This window comes from Fulmarus glacialis, unplaced genomic scaffold (genome assembly GCF_000690835.1).
Source record: "Fulmarus glacialis isolate BGI_N327 unplaced genomic scaffold, ASM69083v1 scaffold9476, whole genome shotgun sequence".
NCBI lineage: Eukaryota > Metazoa > Chordata > Aves > Procellariiformes > Procellariidae > Fulmarus > Fulmarus glacialis.
In genome coordinates, this window is record NW_009216239.1 from 27,977 (window position 1) to 45,723 (window position 17,747).

The window sequence follows — 17,747 nt, forward strand, 5'->3', positions numbered from 1 at the left end:
CAGCCATTCTGTGATTCGTCTCAGTTGCATACACATTCTCTACTTTTATGTAGGTGGGGTTGGCTGGGCACAGATGAGATGCTTCCCCAAGACAGGGAGATTTCCCAACTAGCTGTCTTTGTGCTAGGCAGGTGAAGAACAGTAGATGGGATATACAGATTAGGAAATATTTTTTGCCTTCTGAACTATCTCTATTCAAATATACACATTCATTTTTAACTGTGCATACCATTTTCAAACTGTAAGTAAAACCTATGCTTTCAGTGTTTTCAGCAAAGCTAGAAATGATCACTGTGACTCTCACCAACATATTGGACTGTTTTTTGTATAAGAGTCTTTACAACCCAGTCCATAGTTTCATACAGCCTTGTAGCTTCATACGGAGCTACACTTTACTACTAACAGTAATTGTACTGTCACTGGTCAGTAATAAGTCAAATTAGCAATAGGCCAAAATGATTACTAGGCCAAACTGCCAGAGTTTAGACATAAAACATACTGTATATAATTCAGTGTGTCATGAACTCAAACCATTAACAGGGGAAGCTAGGCAGTGACTTGGATAGGAGAACAGAACTGGTCTGGTTTTCATCTGTTTCTGTAATAAGTTTAACACAAAGATTTTTCTTAAGAATATTAACTCTTTCCTAGACTTGGAAGGTCTCTACAATGAAAACTTGCGCTCTTTTTTAACAATTTAATACAACACTCAACATTTCATTCATCTATCCTACATCCCACGGCTATGATAACATCAGAAGTTCCTTACACTAAAGCTGTGCTGCTTGTCAAGTACACTAAATACTGCATTTACATCTGCCTGTGAGCAACATCTTAAAATTTACTTTAGACAATGAAAGTACTTAATGGGAGTGCTATCAAGTAACTGGAATAGTTTTATGTTTTTCGATGCAGAAACTCTCACACACATTTGTGTAGTGCCTCACCCCAGGGTTTCCTCCAATTGTTACCGAATCTTCATTTTAAATGAAAAGGTTAAAAATAACAATACAATATGAAGTCTGCAATCTCTCTAAGTATATGAATTTCTATGCGGTGTTTCCTTGAGGGAGCTGAATTTCCTTACATTTCCCCACTGAATGGGAGTGGGACTTTGGCTTTCAAGCTTGTGGATAGCCCAAAATCCACTGAAAACGCCTAGGCATCTCAAACAGTTTGTAGAAAGATAGTAACTTTCGAGTACGCACTTTGATTCCTGTTCCTTCAGAAACTCAGGTACTGTTTCCTGAAAATCTTTCTTTGAATAAACAAGGGAAGGTAGTGTCAAATAAAGCTGAAGAGGTTTAGTTCCTCAGCCCTGCGTAAGACAGTTGAGAAGATTTCCGCTTTGGCTCCCTATAGCTCCCGTGATGCACCCAACTTCCTTCCATATTCAAAAACAGGGAAAGAAGAGAGTCTGTTACAAAATCATTAATCATTACTTCCCCTCCATACATCTGTACTGACCCAATTACCTTTTCGTCTCAAACGAACCTGGAGAAAATATGAGGATTTAAAGGTGGGTCACTGTAAAATTCGATTGTTGAAACATTCTGATTATTTTTTGGCCTCTAACATGCTGAATACAATTGCTGAGTATATCTCGGTGAAAACAGTACTTACTCTACGAGTTACAGTGGGGTCTCGTTGAGCTTTCGATATCAAGTGTCCAAGAAGTGTATTCGTTCTGAGAAAATGAAGGCGGATGTTTGTTGCTTTTGTGAATTCTCGAAGACTAGGGGAATAAGTGAAGTTTTTTGCTCCTGGGCGGCCATTTACCAAAGATACTACAATCTAACAAAGAAGTAAGCACATTTTTGTTAAAATATATCAACTGCAAGTATCAGCAGCAGCACACAGCAAAATTAATAAAAGAATCCCAAAACTTACTATTGTTTCTGAGCATATTTGCAGTAACAATTACACATTTCATACTGAAGCCAGGACATTGGGAAAAAGTGTTGTTGGTCTTGGACTCTCCTTAATTCTCATTACCTATATGGCACATTGGGAAAAAAAAGTGCCTCTATCTGTTTTGAAAACAGTAGGTGTAACACACAAAAAGTACATGTTTCAATAGGAAAAAAACAATAGGAATAGTTGCAAATACTTACATTAACAGTTGATAGTGTCAATGAGAGTTTTGCCTGAGTAAAAACATCAGGTTTTGGCTCTTTCTCAAAGCACATTTATTTTTGGGTTAAGGCACAAACATTCCTGGAAAATATTATTGTTACCAGGTCCAGTGCCTGGGAGCATATTAATGGTCTTTTGGAAGAAAGTACACAGTGTTGCTTTAGAAAATCCCCTCACATGAAAGCAGGTTTATCTGACTTTCAAAACAAGGGCTCCGGCACTTTTTTATTTTTTAAAGAAACAGATGCCAGCAGCCTAGCAGTCATGAATTTCTATTAAATTAACAATCCAGTGTGCATGTAGAGGACTGAGTAAGAGACTTTCACTTATTTATAACCGATCAGATAACAGATTTCTATTTTCAAATGGCTCCTATACTCCAAAGCATGTAACAACGGAATGGTGACGGTTCTGATTACAGCACAATTCCTTTAGGAAAAGTCATGCAGCACATAATAGGGGATGGCACCAGCAGTGTTCTTCTATGGAGATTATTCTTTACAATATTTTATTAGAAAAATTTCACAGATATGTTAATAAACAAATTCTACTTTAATATGAAACTACAACCCCAGATCAAAACTCTGGATAACCCTTAAGGAGTTCAGATCTGGATTACAACCACGTCAGGCATAAAAGGAGAATGTCAGCAGGAGCCATCAGCGCAGCCCAGAGTTTAACATTCATTCAAATAACACAGGCCACAGCCTAGCAAGGAACAACAGCTCAAATCAGAGCAACATTTTGCAAACACATGTATTATATTATAAATATGTATCCCCTGCTTGGTTATGAACTTATTAATGTAGATTCAAGCAGTCATAGCTGAAAAATTACTTCCAGTTCTAGGTTTTTATTGAAACAGCGAACTTCTGAAACCAATGCTGTTTGCTTCCAGTGTTACACATTACTTTCCTAAAAGCACTTACCTCTCCGTTTTCAAGAGGCAGAATGCGAGAGTACTCTGTGGTGCAAAGGACATCGCTGTCCCTCCTCACCGGAAGGTTGGCTTCCTTTCCGAAGCGCTCCAAGCAATCTGCTTTGGAGTCTAGTCAAGTGAGAACAAAATTATTTTTATATGGGAAAATAAACACTATTGTTCTAATTTAAATTAACGAAGAAGTATCCCCTGTGCTTTCAGGTAAATTCTCCCCCGTAATTGAATAGTAACAGTGATTGTGTCGCTCAGCACAGAAAAATGGAAATTCCTAAGCAATTCAGTGGTGCCTGACAAGATATGGCATAATATTTCTCACATCCTCACAAAAAAAGCTATATATGTACTCCAGGATTTTGCGTTTGTATTTCGCTTTTATTTTTGCAAGGAACTCCAGGGTCCCATGGGATGAAGGACACTGTAGTTCTGACATACCCAAAAACCACGACAAACAAAACAAAACAACAATTCCCAGCAGACTGAAAAATATTCATGTGCTGAGTTACACTTTCAAAATATCAAACTTATTTGTAGTTACACTCTTGTCACTAATTTATTGTGGATAACTAAGACAAGAGAAATGTATTTGATGTTCACTGTCTTCACTGCAGTTGAAATCTTCAGTGAGACCCCTGGTCTGATTTTCTGCTACTGGGCGAATGATTACAGAAACCTGTCCACAAAAGAGCAATGACACAAGAATTGATACTCACGAGCAAAATATTGCCAGGGAGTGTAAGTTCTTCCAAAGTCCACTGATCTTTCTAAGACCCAGAGATCTGGACGAGGAGAATTTGCAAACTTGATAAGGATATAGGCAACATGGAAGAGCTGGTAACAGAATATACATAGATCTTATCAGGAGCTTTTTGAACTCTATAAAAGTACCGCAATACTAAAGCTAATGCCAATAAACACCTTTTCTTTAGTGTACAGTGAGAAGGTTACCCTCTGCAGTTTCATTCCCATTAAAATAATAGGCCAGATTCTCAGCAGGCTACCTCACCTGGCAACGTGCTCCAATACATTAAGAAAGCTGCAACAGGACTGTGTTAAATGCCATATCTTACATTTCAGAACAGTTCTGTTTTGCACATGACTGATTGCTTGGGTGTGTTAAGGGTACAGTACTTAACCCTGAAAAGTTAGCATCTCAACACATCACTGATCTAAGATACTTTTGCAGCATCCTGGTACATCTGTGTTGCATTTCAATCACGTAATTATGCTCGTAGTCAAGAAAAATCACAATGATGTAAGAGAAAATGCACCTACCCTTTACACCGGGACTCCTTTGGTTGCGTTTGATAGTAATCTAAGCCACCTGTTCCCTCACTTTAAGAATATTTCTAGATAATTTTGCCACTTGACAGACTTCCCGAGTAACAGAAGTAAGCCACCCCAGAGTTTTGTGGATATCAAATAACACAGGAGAGAATCTTATGACTGGTAGCTCATTCATTGTCTGAAACAGCTCAAAGAGCTTCATCAGCTCAAGGTTCCCAAGGCCAAGAGTCCCATCTGGCTTCTTTAGGTGCTCATTGTGTATCACAGTGATAGATCACAGAGATAGAAAGCTCCCAAACACTAGAGCAAAAATGGATTTGACAAGAAAGGAAATCTTACTGTAAGCCTCTTGGGATAGTCCACAGCCATAAAAATCAGAACATCAGTAAAATTACCTCTACACAAAAGGGTGAACACAGATTGATTCTAAGGATCATTTAGAGTTTAAACAACCACAACATGGATATGAGCTGTCAATAAAAGTGATCCGATACCGAAGTAGAGTCAATATTCAAGTGAAGATGCACCGGAATTTCCCACTCAACGACCTCAGTTCAGAACCATCTGTTTGCAAGAGATTGTTACTTTGGTGGGGGAGGCAGGGCGTTACAGTCGACAGTCTGTCAAGTAACTGCTGCCAGAGCCCTCACATCAAATACACCCATGCAGTTTATCTTTGCTCAAGCACCACAAATGTCATAACCGTGAAGCTAATACTTCGCACAAGTTATTAGACCCCAAACCACAAACGCGTACAAGCTCCCAACCACAAACTGGGAACAGCATTTGTTGCCGTGCCTGGCCCATTCAGCTGCCAGCTAGGACCAATGCAATAGCTGTCGTACCAGCTGGGGCCATCAAAAGCCAGATGCAAACGGTGAACAATGCAGTGGAGCAGATACCTGGAAATATTTGTCCCTAACCAGTACTGCACATGCCGATCCCATGGCTACATGTGCATTGCAGTCATATGGCTCCATGCAACCTCAATCTTCACACATCTATTTCAGACACCAGCTTCTGAATATCAGAAGTATTCACAGAAGAAAGTAAAACCTTCTCACAGAGAAATGAGAGGAATTCAAGGACTTCGTGGAGCATGCTCTCATGATATCTCACATCCCAGCAGAAGAAACTGAAGTTTTTTCGTTGTGCATTCATTTAATGCAGTACATACAACAACTACCTGGGGCAACCGCCTGTTCTACACACACCAAGGCATTGCCGCAGCAGGTGTCATACCTTGAAACCCTATTTCAGAAACTGTTGATTTGCTGAATGTTGCTGACCTAGGGCAGTGGGAGAGATAACTGGGGGAAAAAAACCCTTTCATGTTAGTGTTGGAATTTATCCTGCCTACTTAACACAGCCTGACAAGCACCAACTTCACCTCCTGTGATACTAAATTTAGGTACCTAACTAGCTAGACAGTATCTACATATGGAAAATAACTTACTAGACAACAGCATTGAGCAAAGCAAGTGGCAGCCATTCTGTTGACAGAACCATGACAGAACCCAGAACTATGCACAAGGACTGCACAGGTGGAGCAATGCCCTTAAATTACCGATGGAAAGTCTCTACGCTGATTGTCAGAAATAGGTGAATACTTTGGGGACGGTGGCAAGATTTGCTCGTACTGAGCTTCTGATACTCTTTGCCTAAGTAACTTCCACTACTTGACTGGCAAGTTTCAGAATAAGGACATTACATGTCACCCAGTATGGCCATTCAGTATGAAGACTGGTATCCCCCCAGGAAAGCATAATAGTTCTGAAATTCCTAAAAAAAAAGTGCTGCATGTTCTTGCTTTTGGCCAGCTGAATCTCTCAAGGGGCATTGCCCCATTCAAACCAGCTTTGCACTGGGCAGGCAACTGCCTATCCATTAACAGTCTTGCTTCCCCTATGTTTTAAGGTCTTTGGGAGTCCCATCCTTACATGCATGTTAACAAGTGTGGATAACACTCTGTGTGTTGATTGATACAGACTTAATCAAGACAAGTGGTTTAGAAAGCTCAAGAGGAAACAAAAAAAGCATACAGAAAAGGTCCTGCCTTCTCCAGGACCCCACTGCTTGTAGTCACGCTGTGGAATCATCACAACAATGACCTTCTACCTACTCTCCAAAAATCCCATCCTCACATGCATGTTAACAAGCGTGGATAACACTCTGTGTGTTATTGATACAGACTTAATCAAGACAAGTGGTTTAGAAAGCTCAAGAGGAAACAAAAAAAGCATACAGAAAAGGTCCTGCCTTCTCCAGGACCCCACTGCTTGTAGTCACGCTGTGGAATCATCACAACAATGACCTTCTACCTACTCTCCAAAAAAGCAGATGACATCTGCTTCAGCTTGTCATACAGTTATTATATTCTTTTACTCAGATGCTACTCAAAGTGCTGACACAGCCAGTCTCGTCTCTCGTAACAGGCGATACCTTCCCATAAGTGTGAGTAAAATAGGAGCAGTGAATTCCATTTCTACAGTGCTTCCACACTGCTGAAGAAATATGAGACGTGCTCACTTATACATCAGTACCACCCTGGACTATAACCTTTCATAAGCATCTAAAGGATGAAGTGGCCAAAATGAAGGCACACTAAGAACGAGCAAAATGTCTTCCTCATCTGAGAATGGAAATTATAATTCAGTGTTAGGAATTACCAATATTACATTATAAAGACAGAAACATTTCTATAGAAGCCCTTACAGGTGAATTTAAGACTGTATTAAAAGAGCCCATTTAAATTGATTGAGAATCACACTGTACCATTATTGTGAATAATACGGTATTCATGATCCCTAACGGCATGCACACTACTTATTTTAACCCAACAGAAAGAAAATTTCCTATGATCCATTGCATCCTCATAAGAATTCTAAAAATTGCAATAAGATTCATTTAAAATCTTTTCTCTATTTTCTCCTTAAAAGTTTAAACAACTCTTTATATAGACGAATTTCCAAGATTTGTTTGAATCCTAAAATATACAAGCAAATGGAAGAAAGTTAGATATGCATACACAAAAGTATAGCATATTTTCCTCCATTCCTACCACCATAAACTCAAAACAGAATACTAAAATACTGAAATGACTTGTTAGTTAAGTGCGGGACATAAACTAGTACAAAAGAAAACCACACTATGTTCTGAACGTTCATTCTGCTGTGTGCTGCACCTGTAGGAAAGGATTGTTCTCCCTTTTTGCCTCATGAAGAATAAAAAGTACTGGACCGTGGTAATAACAAGGACACAACTGAAGTCAGGTAGACCATCTATCTGAGGCATTCTATAGATCTCAAGACGTGTTCAAAAAGATACCACAACAATCCTTCTTCAGGTAATTTGAATTGTAGAAGTACAGAGAACAGCTCTTTCTAGCAGGATGGTATTTCCTCAGACTGTTTTAGCAGATATATCTACACCACCAAAACTTCCCTCAACATAATATGACTGTTCTTCTAGGCTTCTGACATTACCTTGAATAATGACACTGTGGTTGGCATTGCACATTACTCAGAAGATAGCGAGGTCCCTGCACTGAAGGACCTCTACAAAAGATGCCCTGCATTAGCAGACACGCAACCTTTCTCTACTTGCTCCATATGTCAGTAAAGAAAGTGAGAAAGAGGCAGAAAGCTGATGATCATTCAGTACATAAACTAAACCTCTCAGATGTGGGCTGATGTAGGAGTGGGATTCAAGGAAGTGTGAACTGTGCTTAGCACCTGCTCCAGAACACACCTTAGGGCCACTGATTGCACAAGGTTGGCATGTGCATGCCCATTAGTTTCTTAATGTAATGAAGCCTTAAGGTCTTCAGCATTGATTTTTCTCAAAGACCAAGCCATAAAAGTAACAATCTATTTAAATGAAATAAAAATCCCATGTACTCTGATTAAAATTAAAGGCTTCGATTTCTTAAGGTTGCAAAGAGGTCAACGCCCCCTTTCTTCAACAACCTCTCAGTAGGCCTTGAGGCACACTTGCAGATCCAGACACTTAATAAAACACTCCTGACACTCAGTATTTGGCAAATCCCAACAATGTATTTTGCAGACGAAACTGTAATATAAAAAAATGCCAACTAGAGAGCGCTGACCTACCCTTTCTGGCAGTTGCCAGCTACTCTTCTGGGTATCTGGAAAAGTAGCTATCGCAGAGGTGCAGAGAAAATCCCCTGTGGGTAGTATCTGACAGGCATTAGATCCAGTGTGTTCCATCCAGTTTAACTGCGTACACCTATATACAGCAATGCTAACAGCGCGTAAACAGTGACAGTGACAGGAGAGGCTCCCACTGCACAGCATGCCAAAGTCATTCCTTGCATGCCAGCTTCACAGTCTGGGGTGCAGAAGCCAGGAATAAGCACAGGACCTCCAACATTGTTCAGTTAGCGCTGTACATGCTGTATTCATTATCACTTTTTCATTTAACTAGCCACTGATGCTAAAAAGCCTATTTAGTTATGCAAGTCAGTGCCTGCTAATATGCCTTATTGACACATCTTTTCTCCATCACAGTCGATGGGCAGGACCAGAAGGGAGAAGCTCTCCACATTTTACAGGCAGTATTCTGGAAGGAAGGAATGCTTCCAGAAAGGAAAGGGTAGTCCATTGTCCAGGTTCAATCAGCCCTTGGTCTTTTTGCCAAGGCTGGAGGCAAATACATCAATGATTGTCAGTTATTATCCTGCAATTTCTCATGCAGCCACTTTTCCATTGGGATTTGGACAAAGACCAACTCAACGCTTATTATTTCTTACATATGGCCTATTTCTTCACAGAACACTGAAGCTATTCATATGGGAGAGGATTTGTACGATTCAGATCTCAGTTGTCCAGGAGAGAAACATCCCCTTATGAGGGCTGAAGTCCAAAGAAAAAAAGAACACAGTAATACTGTCAGCGCTGGAAGGAAACACAGGGAAGTGTGGAGGGTTGGAGGCTATCAGCAGAAGTGCTGCTTTTACTATATTGAGTTGAAAGTGAGGTGTTTAGGACAACATATCACAAAATGAAAGCAACATGTAGGAACGGGCATAGGAAGGGAGGCGGGAGAAGCAGAAGTACAGACATGGAGGGAAGTGAGATCAGAGTGGGAACAAAGACCTTCCTAAAGGGATGCTGAAGAAGAACTGGAGGATGACAGTGTCAGGAAAGCTAAGGAGAGCAAGACTTGAAAGATTATTTTTCTGTTCATTTTGAGAATAATACCAAATTAATACCAAAACACATTTTAAAGCCAATGACATAGATCTATTAATGCAAACATAAGAAAAAAATTACTGAGCCATTCAAAAGGTCTTTAATTAAAGCTTTAAGAAAACACAACACATTGACTACATCTTAAAGGATAATATATGAGCAAGAAAGGATGTAGTTAGGGTACTTCCCTGATTAGGGCTGGCAGCTCAGCTCAGAATGAGCTGCTTGTAGCGTGACTGAGGAATAAATGGAGCTTCCATTACCTGATACAACTTTTAGAAACTTTTATCAGACAGCTGCTTCTTGATCAGCTGAAGTTGTGTCAATCTAGAGTTCACAAGCAGATTCTCCTTACTGTGGTATGAACCAAAATCAACTAGCTTCAAAGCATAGTGTTTTGTGGCATGATCCCAAATCAGCTTCCTGCACAAACTGAAATACTCAGAACCAGAGTTCTCCAATACGAAGTAACCGAAGATTCTCTGTGATGTTAGCATTCCCATTTTTGGATATTGCAGGGACAGTATCGTACCTTCCCCAGACCTAAAGGCCCCTTTTCTCCCCCGTATGAACCACGACAGCTGTGCAGCTGTGGAGGCAGAGCTGTGCAGGGGTTCCAGGGGAAAGGCTTTGCCTCTCTGCTGGGGCAGTTCTGTAGGACCACAGAAGCTTTATGCAGTGGTTCTCGTGCCCCAATTTGTAGGGCTTCTCGGTGTTATTACAGAGGTTACGCAATTCCACACCAGAGCTAGGTCTAATTTCAGGGTCAGCGGTAATATAAAGTCTCCAATAGTCAAGCACAATGAATGCAATTTTTGGAAGCTGAGTTCAATGCAGCTTACGATAAATCTCCCACCACCTTGACAGTTTCTCCCTACAGGAGAAGGGCCTACAGGACACTATATTTTACAGAATGGCATTAAATTAGCTGTAACTTCAGATACATTTTAAGAAATTATGTCAATCTTTCGTAAGTTAAGAACAATTGTTTTTAATAACAACAATTAGCAATAGCTGATTAATATTCCCAACAACAAATACTGTTTGTAAAGCTATGCTATAAAGGATTGCTATCAAATACAAAAATTAAACCCATAAGAAATACCTACCATATAAAAGCAACTCAGAAGATTTGCCAAACTGCAAGGCTTTTTTACAAAATGTTTACATGCTTTAATGACAGATAACATAAAAGCATCAAGTCCTCCACAGGACATACCACTTATCTTAAATTTATAGTTGAGTTTCCCTCCCTCCCTCCCTAATAAAAGTACTAATTTGGACATTACATTCCACTGTGTGCCTTTAATTTACAGCAGTTACTAATAATATCGCTACATAAAAACTATTCAACATATTAGTGCACAAGATTTCACCAAGTCTGAGTCTTTCAGCACTGTATTATTGCCACAAAAGCACAGTAAAGAAATGACACATAACTAAAAGCAACAATAAAATTTGTGGACTACGCTTTTTGAAGTGCGACATTTATTTTTCACCATATGCTATCATGTTATCCTGAACCTTCATCTTCTACTTCTGAAGACAGAGTTCAGAAAAATACCTGGGGGAATAGTACTGTAATACCTGCTGAGCATTAAGAAAGCCAAAGATGAGGGCACACCTGCTAGAATTAGGCAATCCAAAGAGTCAGGGGAAGGGCAATGAACTTCAGTCAGACATGCTGGATTCAGAAGTTTAAAATATGTTGAAAACTATGTTGGAAAAATCAGGACCAATTAAAGGAATAAATGAGACTTCATTTGATCCAAATATTTTAAACAAGTCAGGAATAGCCACAATATAACCAGGCATGCTAATAGGATGGAGAGACTGCCTCAGGGATCAACATTATAATTATTATTCAGAAGGACTGTGATTGATTAGAAGTGTAGAAGTGTAACTATATACAAGTCAGAAAGGGAAGTAAAGCAGGGCTTTTGCTTTAAGGTTTTTGCCTTTTCTCATATTACAAAGTACAGCAAAATGAGCATTTTTCTAGCAGAAAGATTTAACATCCTGAAGGGATTTTGACTTTCAAAATCACCCCTAGCCCTTGTGAAACAGAAACGGCAGCAGGTGGGTGTTCTGTTCCAGCTCCATGGTAGTGAGCGCTCAAACGTCCATCGTGGTGCAACTATTCAATTAAATATTGTCGTCAGACCATGGCAAAAGGCTCCACTGGGACTCTGCTCTCAGTCTTAAAGATATAATGGCAGGAACGCAGCAAATGAAAAGCTTTTGATGTTGCACTGAGTTCTGCTTCCTCTAACTGAGAATATTCGATGACCAACTTACAACTCAGTCATTGCTTCCCTGCACCCATATGTACCTTAGTCTTTGTCATGTTTTGCACACGCAAAAACATTTCCATATTTTGTTTGCAGAAAAAGGTGCCTTGTGTCAAAATGAAGAACAGGACAACTACTCAATGAGGAAACCCACACCCCTGCTATCTTTTCAATATTACAGCCTGTGGTTCTGCAAGGTATTTAGGCATACATCTAAGTTTAAGAACATTTATTTTTCCTTAAAGACCAAAACCTTCATTTTAACTCACTTGAAGGGGAATTGCACTCTGAAAATTTCTGTCTCTGTCAACTACTAAGAAAGTCTGCATCACTAACACACACTGAGCTCTTAATTTTTAGGACCCTGAAATAAGGTGAATTGGGGTCTCAGTGTTTACCTGTTCGCTTGAGTAGACTTTGTCACAGCGTTTAATCTTCTTCTTCGTTATTAGTATTGTGCGCTACCGTATGAATTTGAGGTATGAGAATACTAGGCAAAATGTCAAAAGTGAATCTCAAGTTCAAACAAATCCTGAGATTAAGGTTTAACTAACTGAACACAGATATGAGATAACGTCTGTGAAAGTGAAGAAAAAAAAAAAAAACAAAATCACATGAATCCTACTAAACCCTCATCCATCCACCAACTAAAATTATCCCTTCCTGATCACAAGACCTGAAGTCATTTTGACCTTTGTCTTGGGTTTCCCTCATTTCCAAGTAAGGGAGTTCAGAGTCGCCTTTCCAAGTGGTACCAGAGTAAAGAGAAACACACAGGCTCCCGCTGAGAAATCCTTTAATAACTACAAGAATTTTAGCACGTAGTAGTTGGTCTCCAAGGAGTCCCATGAGAAGAGGGCACACAGTCCACACCCTTCCTCTGAAGGAAGGAGGTTTCTCAGAAGTTTACTCAACACATAAAAAATAAGGTGTCTGTCAATAGGTCCTCCAAAGAAGCTAACAAGTACGGAGTGGGAACAGAAGTTTTGGATGGAGCAATGTGCTACACAAGTGGATGATGATGATGCACAGGTGTTGGTCACAAATATGCTGGACTACACTGCAAGACAAATTACAGCCTGCAACCTAATCCTGCGTCTTGCAGACACCACGATGGATGCAAGCAGCTCAGAAGGTAAGGTCTGCTTTACTGGGAGGTGATTGCCTTCCCGTGCCTATTCATAGCACCCTGCTCCGCATTCCGTGTCCCTACTCTGTATGCCCGGCCTGAAAGACACGCTTCCCTACAGTTTGCTGGGAAAGAATGAGCAACTCACTTCACAGGAGCACAAGGCATCAGGGGATGCAACACCCCTCAAACCTACAGCGTAACAGAAAGAGCAACACAACTCAGAGATAGGTCCGACCACTGTGTGCTAGGCTAACGTGGACGCTGTGGCCTAAAAATTCATCAGCTTCTACATAGCTCTCCCTTCTTTCGTGGTACCACGGAGCAAACAACCAAGAAAACAGGCGTGTTATTAATTTACTTAATAGAAATGCAAATTCAAAAATCACAGTAGTTTCATTTAACTACTGATATTCTCTATCTTAAGTTGTCCAGCATTTCTGCACTGCTGGTATACTGGATCCAAAACCACGGAATTAAGATCTTCTCAAAATGAGAACCATTCTGGTCATGTGAAGGACAGGAGCATTAAAAACCCATGTAACAGAAGAGGTAAAATGGTTTGCACCTGGATCCCCAACAAAATGGCAGTTGTGTCTCACAGAGAAACTTTTTTCTTTAGTTATTTCTCCCCTTGCTGTCAACTAAATTGAAAGCCTATTAAAAAAATCCTGTCCTATATAATCAGTCAGTAAACAGTTACTACTGTCCAAAATATATATGCATATGTATATTTTGCAGCCCCCAACATACATTTATAGCCATGTATTTTCAGCTGGTGTGAACTTGCAGAGCGTAACTAATTTCACTGGACTAGTGCCCAATTATGGCAGCTGAGAATCCATCCCTATGACTTAAAATACAAATACAGAGGCTTTACTGTTAGCTACTTGCCTATCGCCTGCAGAGGAAATGCAGGTGTTCATGTTACTGTCATATTACTAATTCATATTACACTGGTTTTGCTGTCCCTTCCCTTTTAGACCATGTTATAATTATTTTTCTGTTCTAAGAAACTGTCTGTCTTGAAGATCCTGCTGGATGACAGAGAAACCAGAAGGACCCCTAAGGCAAAAGCAGACTCCAAACATTATTCTCAAAATGCGTGTATGGTAAGAGATTATGAAATATCTCTGTGGGCTCACGGAAAAGGAGAATATGAAATGGAATGTAGAGCCCCAGTTTCAACCGATCAATCCCCCTGGTAACATCAGGTTAACAAATTCCAGTATCTGTGCAAGAAAGCACAAAGCCATTGTGTGATGCCGGTGGCAAGAATCCACATCATCAAAATTCCCAACGATGACAATCACTTTAATGAAGTTAACTTGGTGAAAAAATACAGAACATAAACCGGATAAAAAAGGTGTGGTGTTGGAAGTTGAAATCATCAGTTCAAACATCTCTCCCAATTGCAAAGCTTGTATATAAATGCAAGAAATGATCAAACCTCACCCAATAGCTCATGCACTTACCTGTCCCAGATCTAAAGTGACATTGACTTCGTTGTACTTCAAGCCCATAGAAAGAGGAGGACTTTGCCACCAGCGCTCCGTGCCATCAATTGCATTGGTTACCGGGTGAGCTTTACTGGGATCAGCAGCATTGCAATAATCACAAAACTGCCCCTGAAACACAATAAATTAAAAAGATGGTCTCAGTTGAAATCTTATGCACTGCAGCCGCATGCTATTGTTAATTGAGATTCTGAACTAGAGCGTTGACTAAAAATGGGTTAAATTTTGTTTCTCTCTTTATATAGTGTAATTTTTAATGTATAAATGATTCACCTGGGGATTAAATTACACATTTATATCCTGAAACACACTAAATTTTATGTTACAAACTAAAATTTCAGAAATCTCTTTAAGGAAACTACAATAAGTCTTTCTTTACTAGTGAATTTATTGATACTTTGGTGAAATTACCTATATTATGTTTGCAGGGGTGTCTGCAGGAAATTAATGAAACAAAGATTTTTAAAACTGGATTAAGACCGACACACAAATTATCCTCAATTCTCCTAAAAGACCGTGAAATATTCACATATGTACATAGCCTGATATTAATAAAACCATAAAAAATACTCTGTTACTTGCCTGTAAGTTTGGTGTTACAATTTTATAATACAGCTTTCATCTTTTTCATGTCATTATAATACATTCTGGATCAGAGACTTCTGAACAGTATGTACTCATGGAAAATGCAATGGATCCTATACAGTGTTCCCCTTAAGTTTCCCTTTAAAGAATCCCATTGTATCTTCATTTGCAGAAGTTACCGCCCAATTTCCAGTCCACAACTAAAGCCACACTCCAGAGATGCCCTGATAATCTCCCTTTGATAGTCTCTAAAGCTCTTTGTACTCTTCTGTACAATAATGATGAATAAACTTCAGGAAACTTAATAATTGTCTTGTAATTTGGCATCTTGGCTTGCCCCACAAGCAGTATTTTTATCTTCAAGAAACTGCGTTTCAGTCTACTAAGATGAGTGCTGAAGCGTTGTAATTAGTTATTAAGGGATCTTTTCAGTGTCCCATTCACTTCTTACTCCAGTGACTGGGTGGAGATAATCAATGAAAATGCTAAACTGTGCCAAGCACAGATCTTTGCAGAACCCCAATAGAAAAATGACATTTTCATTAAATGGCAGTACCTCTTAATGGTTACTTCAGTCGAACAGTTGCTTGAGGTCCTGACACTGTGTTGGACCCATGTTTTAAATACAGTAGTATTTGTATCATTCTCTTTATCAGCTAAGCGTATTTTCATCAAAAAGATGTGACAAATCTTTTATTGTTTCCGCAAACCATGTTGCCTGGCATGAAGTATATTCCTACCTTTTAAGTACTAACAGAATCCCATATAACTGCCAGTATTTTGTTTGTCGCTGCTGTCAGACTAACCAGTGTAAAGCAACTGGAGCAATCATACACTTGTCCACTTTTAATAGGGGAATAATTTTAGTGCTCTCACATTCTTGCTGGGTACATTCTTGCAAGCGTGGTGAATTTAAGATGTTGATCTCTAGCAGAATTTGTTTAACATCTGCCATAGTTACTAATGGATTGGAAACAACTTCATCATTCTCATGTGATACAAATACACCATCTTGTGTCTTTTAAATACAAAACATAGATGTTCACTGAATATTTCTGCATCAGTAGTGATAATTTCAGCATCTGCATTTAGCAATGGTTCCATCCTCATCCTGCTCTTCCAGAAAGCTTAGAGTATGATGTTGTTTCCAGAAGACATGACTACTATTAAATGTTCTGATTCAGCACTGCAGGTGTCAACCTGGCTGAGGGTTAACTCTTGAGAATTCAAGATGTAGTTTAGAGACCTACTAAATCCTCACATACATAGGTTGGTTAACTATGTCTGGGGTCATGTTATAACACGATTCTCCTCCAGCTCTGTTAGAGAAGATGGTTTGGCTGATTTTCGTACAAACTACAATATGCCAGGACACTGCTGGATTCAGATGCAGTTTGCTGCAGCAGACACCACATCAGCCCGTACTAGCTACAGGCAACGTTGCCAGTTTCTGCAGTGACGACAAAGAACATCGTGTCACTATCGGCAAAATCAATACATTGAGAAATCAATCTATGCACCAACAACTGCAGTTACCACATCAGAGCATCTTTCCTGACAAATATATACTTGGAGTTCTGACATATATATGTTACAACAGTACAAGCTTCCCTAAATAGTTTTATAACGTGCACGAAACACGGTCTTTAGATCTAAATTCACGTTCACAATGATCAGGCTGGAAATACACAGGAAACAGTTGCTGCTATGGCAGTTTCAGCTCTGATCTGGAAACAGCCTCAAAGAAAGGCTGAATGAGCAGAAAACAATGGGGAGTATTAAATGCAAGCGTTACATTTACATGCACCTATGTGATTTGAGTATACCAGAGCACTTGATCTGAACTCAAGATACCATCTTTTTCTTTTTGGGCACATAATTCAAAGAATTTCATTGCAACAGCTGGAGTTTCAGTTATTTAAAGTACATTCCAGCAACCCTGCCAACAAGGCAGCAAAACAAAAAATGAAAGAAAATAAATTATTGGACAGAGCAGCCTTCCCTGCTTCCCACTGGCAGTATCTCAGGCACGCCGTGCTCAGCTCAGACGTGTCTGCTACAGGACACGTCTCCATTCCAGGAGACTGGGCCTCGAGACTTTCTTTGATTTTGGCTGCAGTTCATCAGGCAGGCAGGTGTGCATTTGCTGGTGACCTTGTTACCCTCCTTTCCCCTGGTTCTCCTGAGCGAAGGAGAAAACTGGAACTGCATGAAGGAGTTCACTGAAACACACCAGTGTGGACCAGAGACACCCAGGGATGAAAATGTCTCGCCTGTAAGTTTTAGAAAGTGACAACAATGAAGGATTTGTTCACTATTTAATACCGAGCAGTTCTGCCCCCGCTGGCAGGGCAGGACAGGTATGCAGTTAAACTTTAATTCACACCCGCTCACCACTGCGAACAGACTGGCAGGCAAAACCAGGCATGCCACTTATCTATCAGTTGCTGAAATATTTTACACTGCAGTACATCTCTTCACTCAACACTGTTCTTATTAAGTCATTGTCCCACTTGTGCCAATGTGCTAAATAAGAGAAACATACTGTTTTCCACAGCGTATGTCCAGCACTGCCTTAAGAGCCTCGGTTGAGCTGCCCATGAAGGGACTGTCCACCCCACCGATCACCTCGCGGAAGAGCTTTAAACGACC

The 17,747-nt window shown here is 39.9% G+C and overlaps 1 protein-coding gene across 1 annotated transcript in view; it reads right to left on the bottom strand.

The window, feature by feature from the left end:
• LOC104072254 (laminin subunit alpha-3-like) overlaps window positions 1–14,621 on the bottom strand; it is a gene marked incomplete at both ends in the record, with an annotated part of 42,181 nt that extends 27,560 nt beyond the window's left edge. Inside the window, 4 exons of the mRNA XM_009579234.1 lie at window positions 1,624–1,794; window positions 3,066–3,184; window positions 3,787–3,904; window positions 14,469–14,621. Of these exons, the coding sequence (XP_009577529.1) occupies window positions 1,624–1,794; window positions 3,066–3,184; window positions 3,787–3,904; window positions 14,469–14,621 (561 nt within the window). The remainder of the gene's footprint in view (window positions 1–1,623; window positions 1,795–3,065; window positions 3,185–3,786; window positions 3,905–14,468) is intronic.
• Window positions 14,622–17,747: the final 3,126 nt, after the last annotated feature.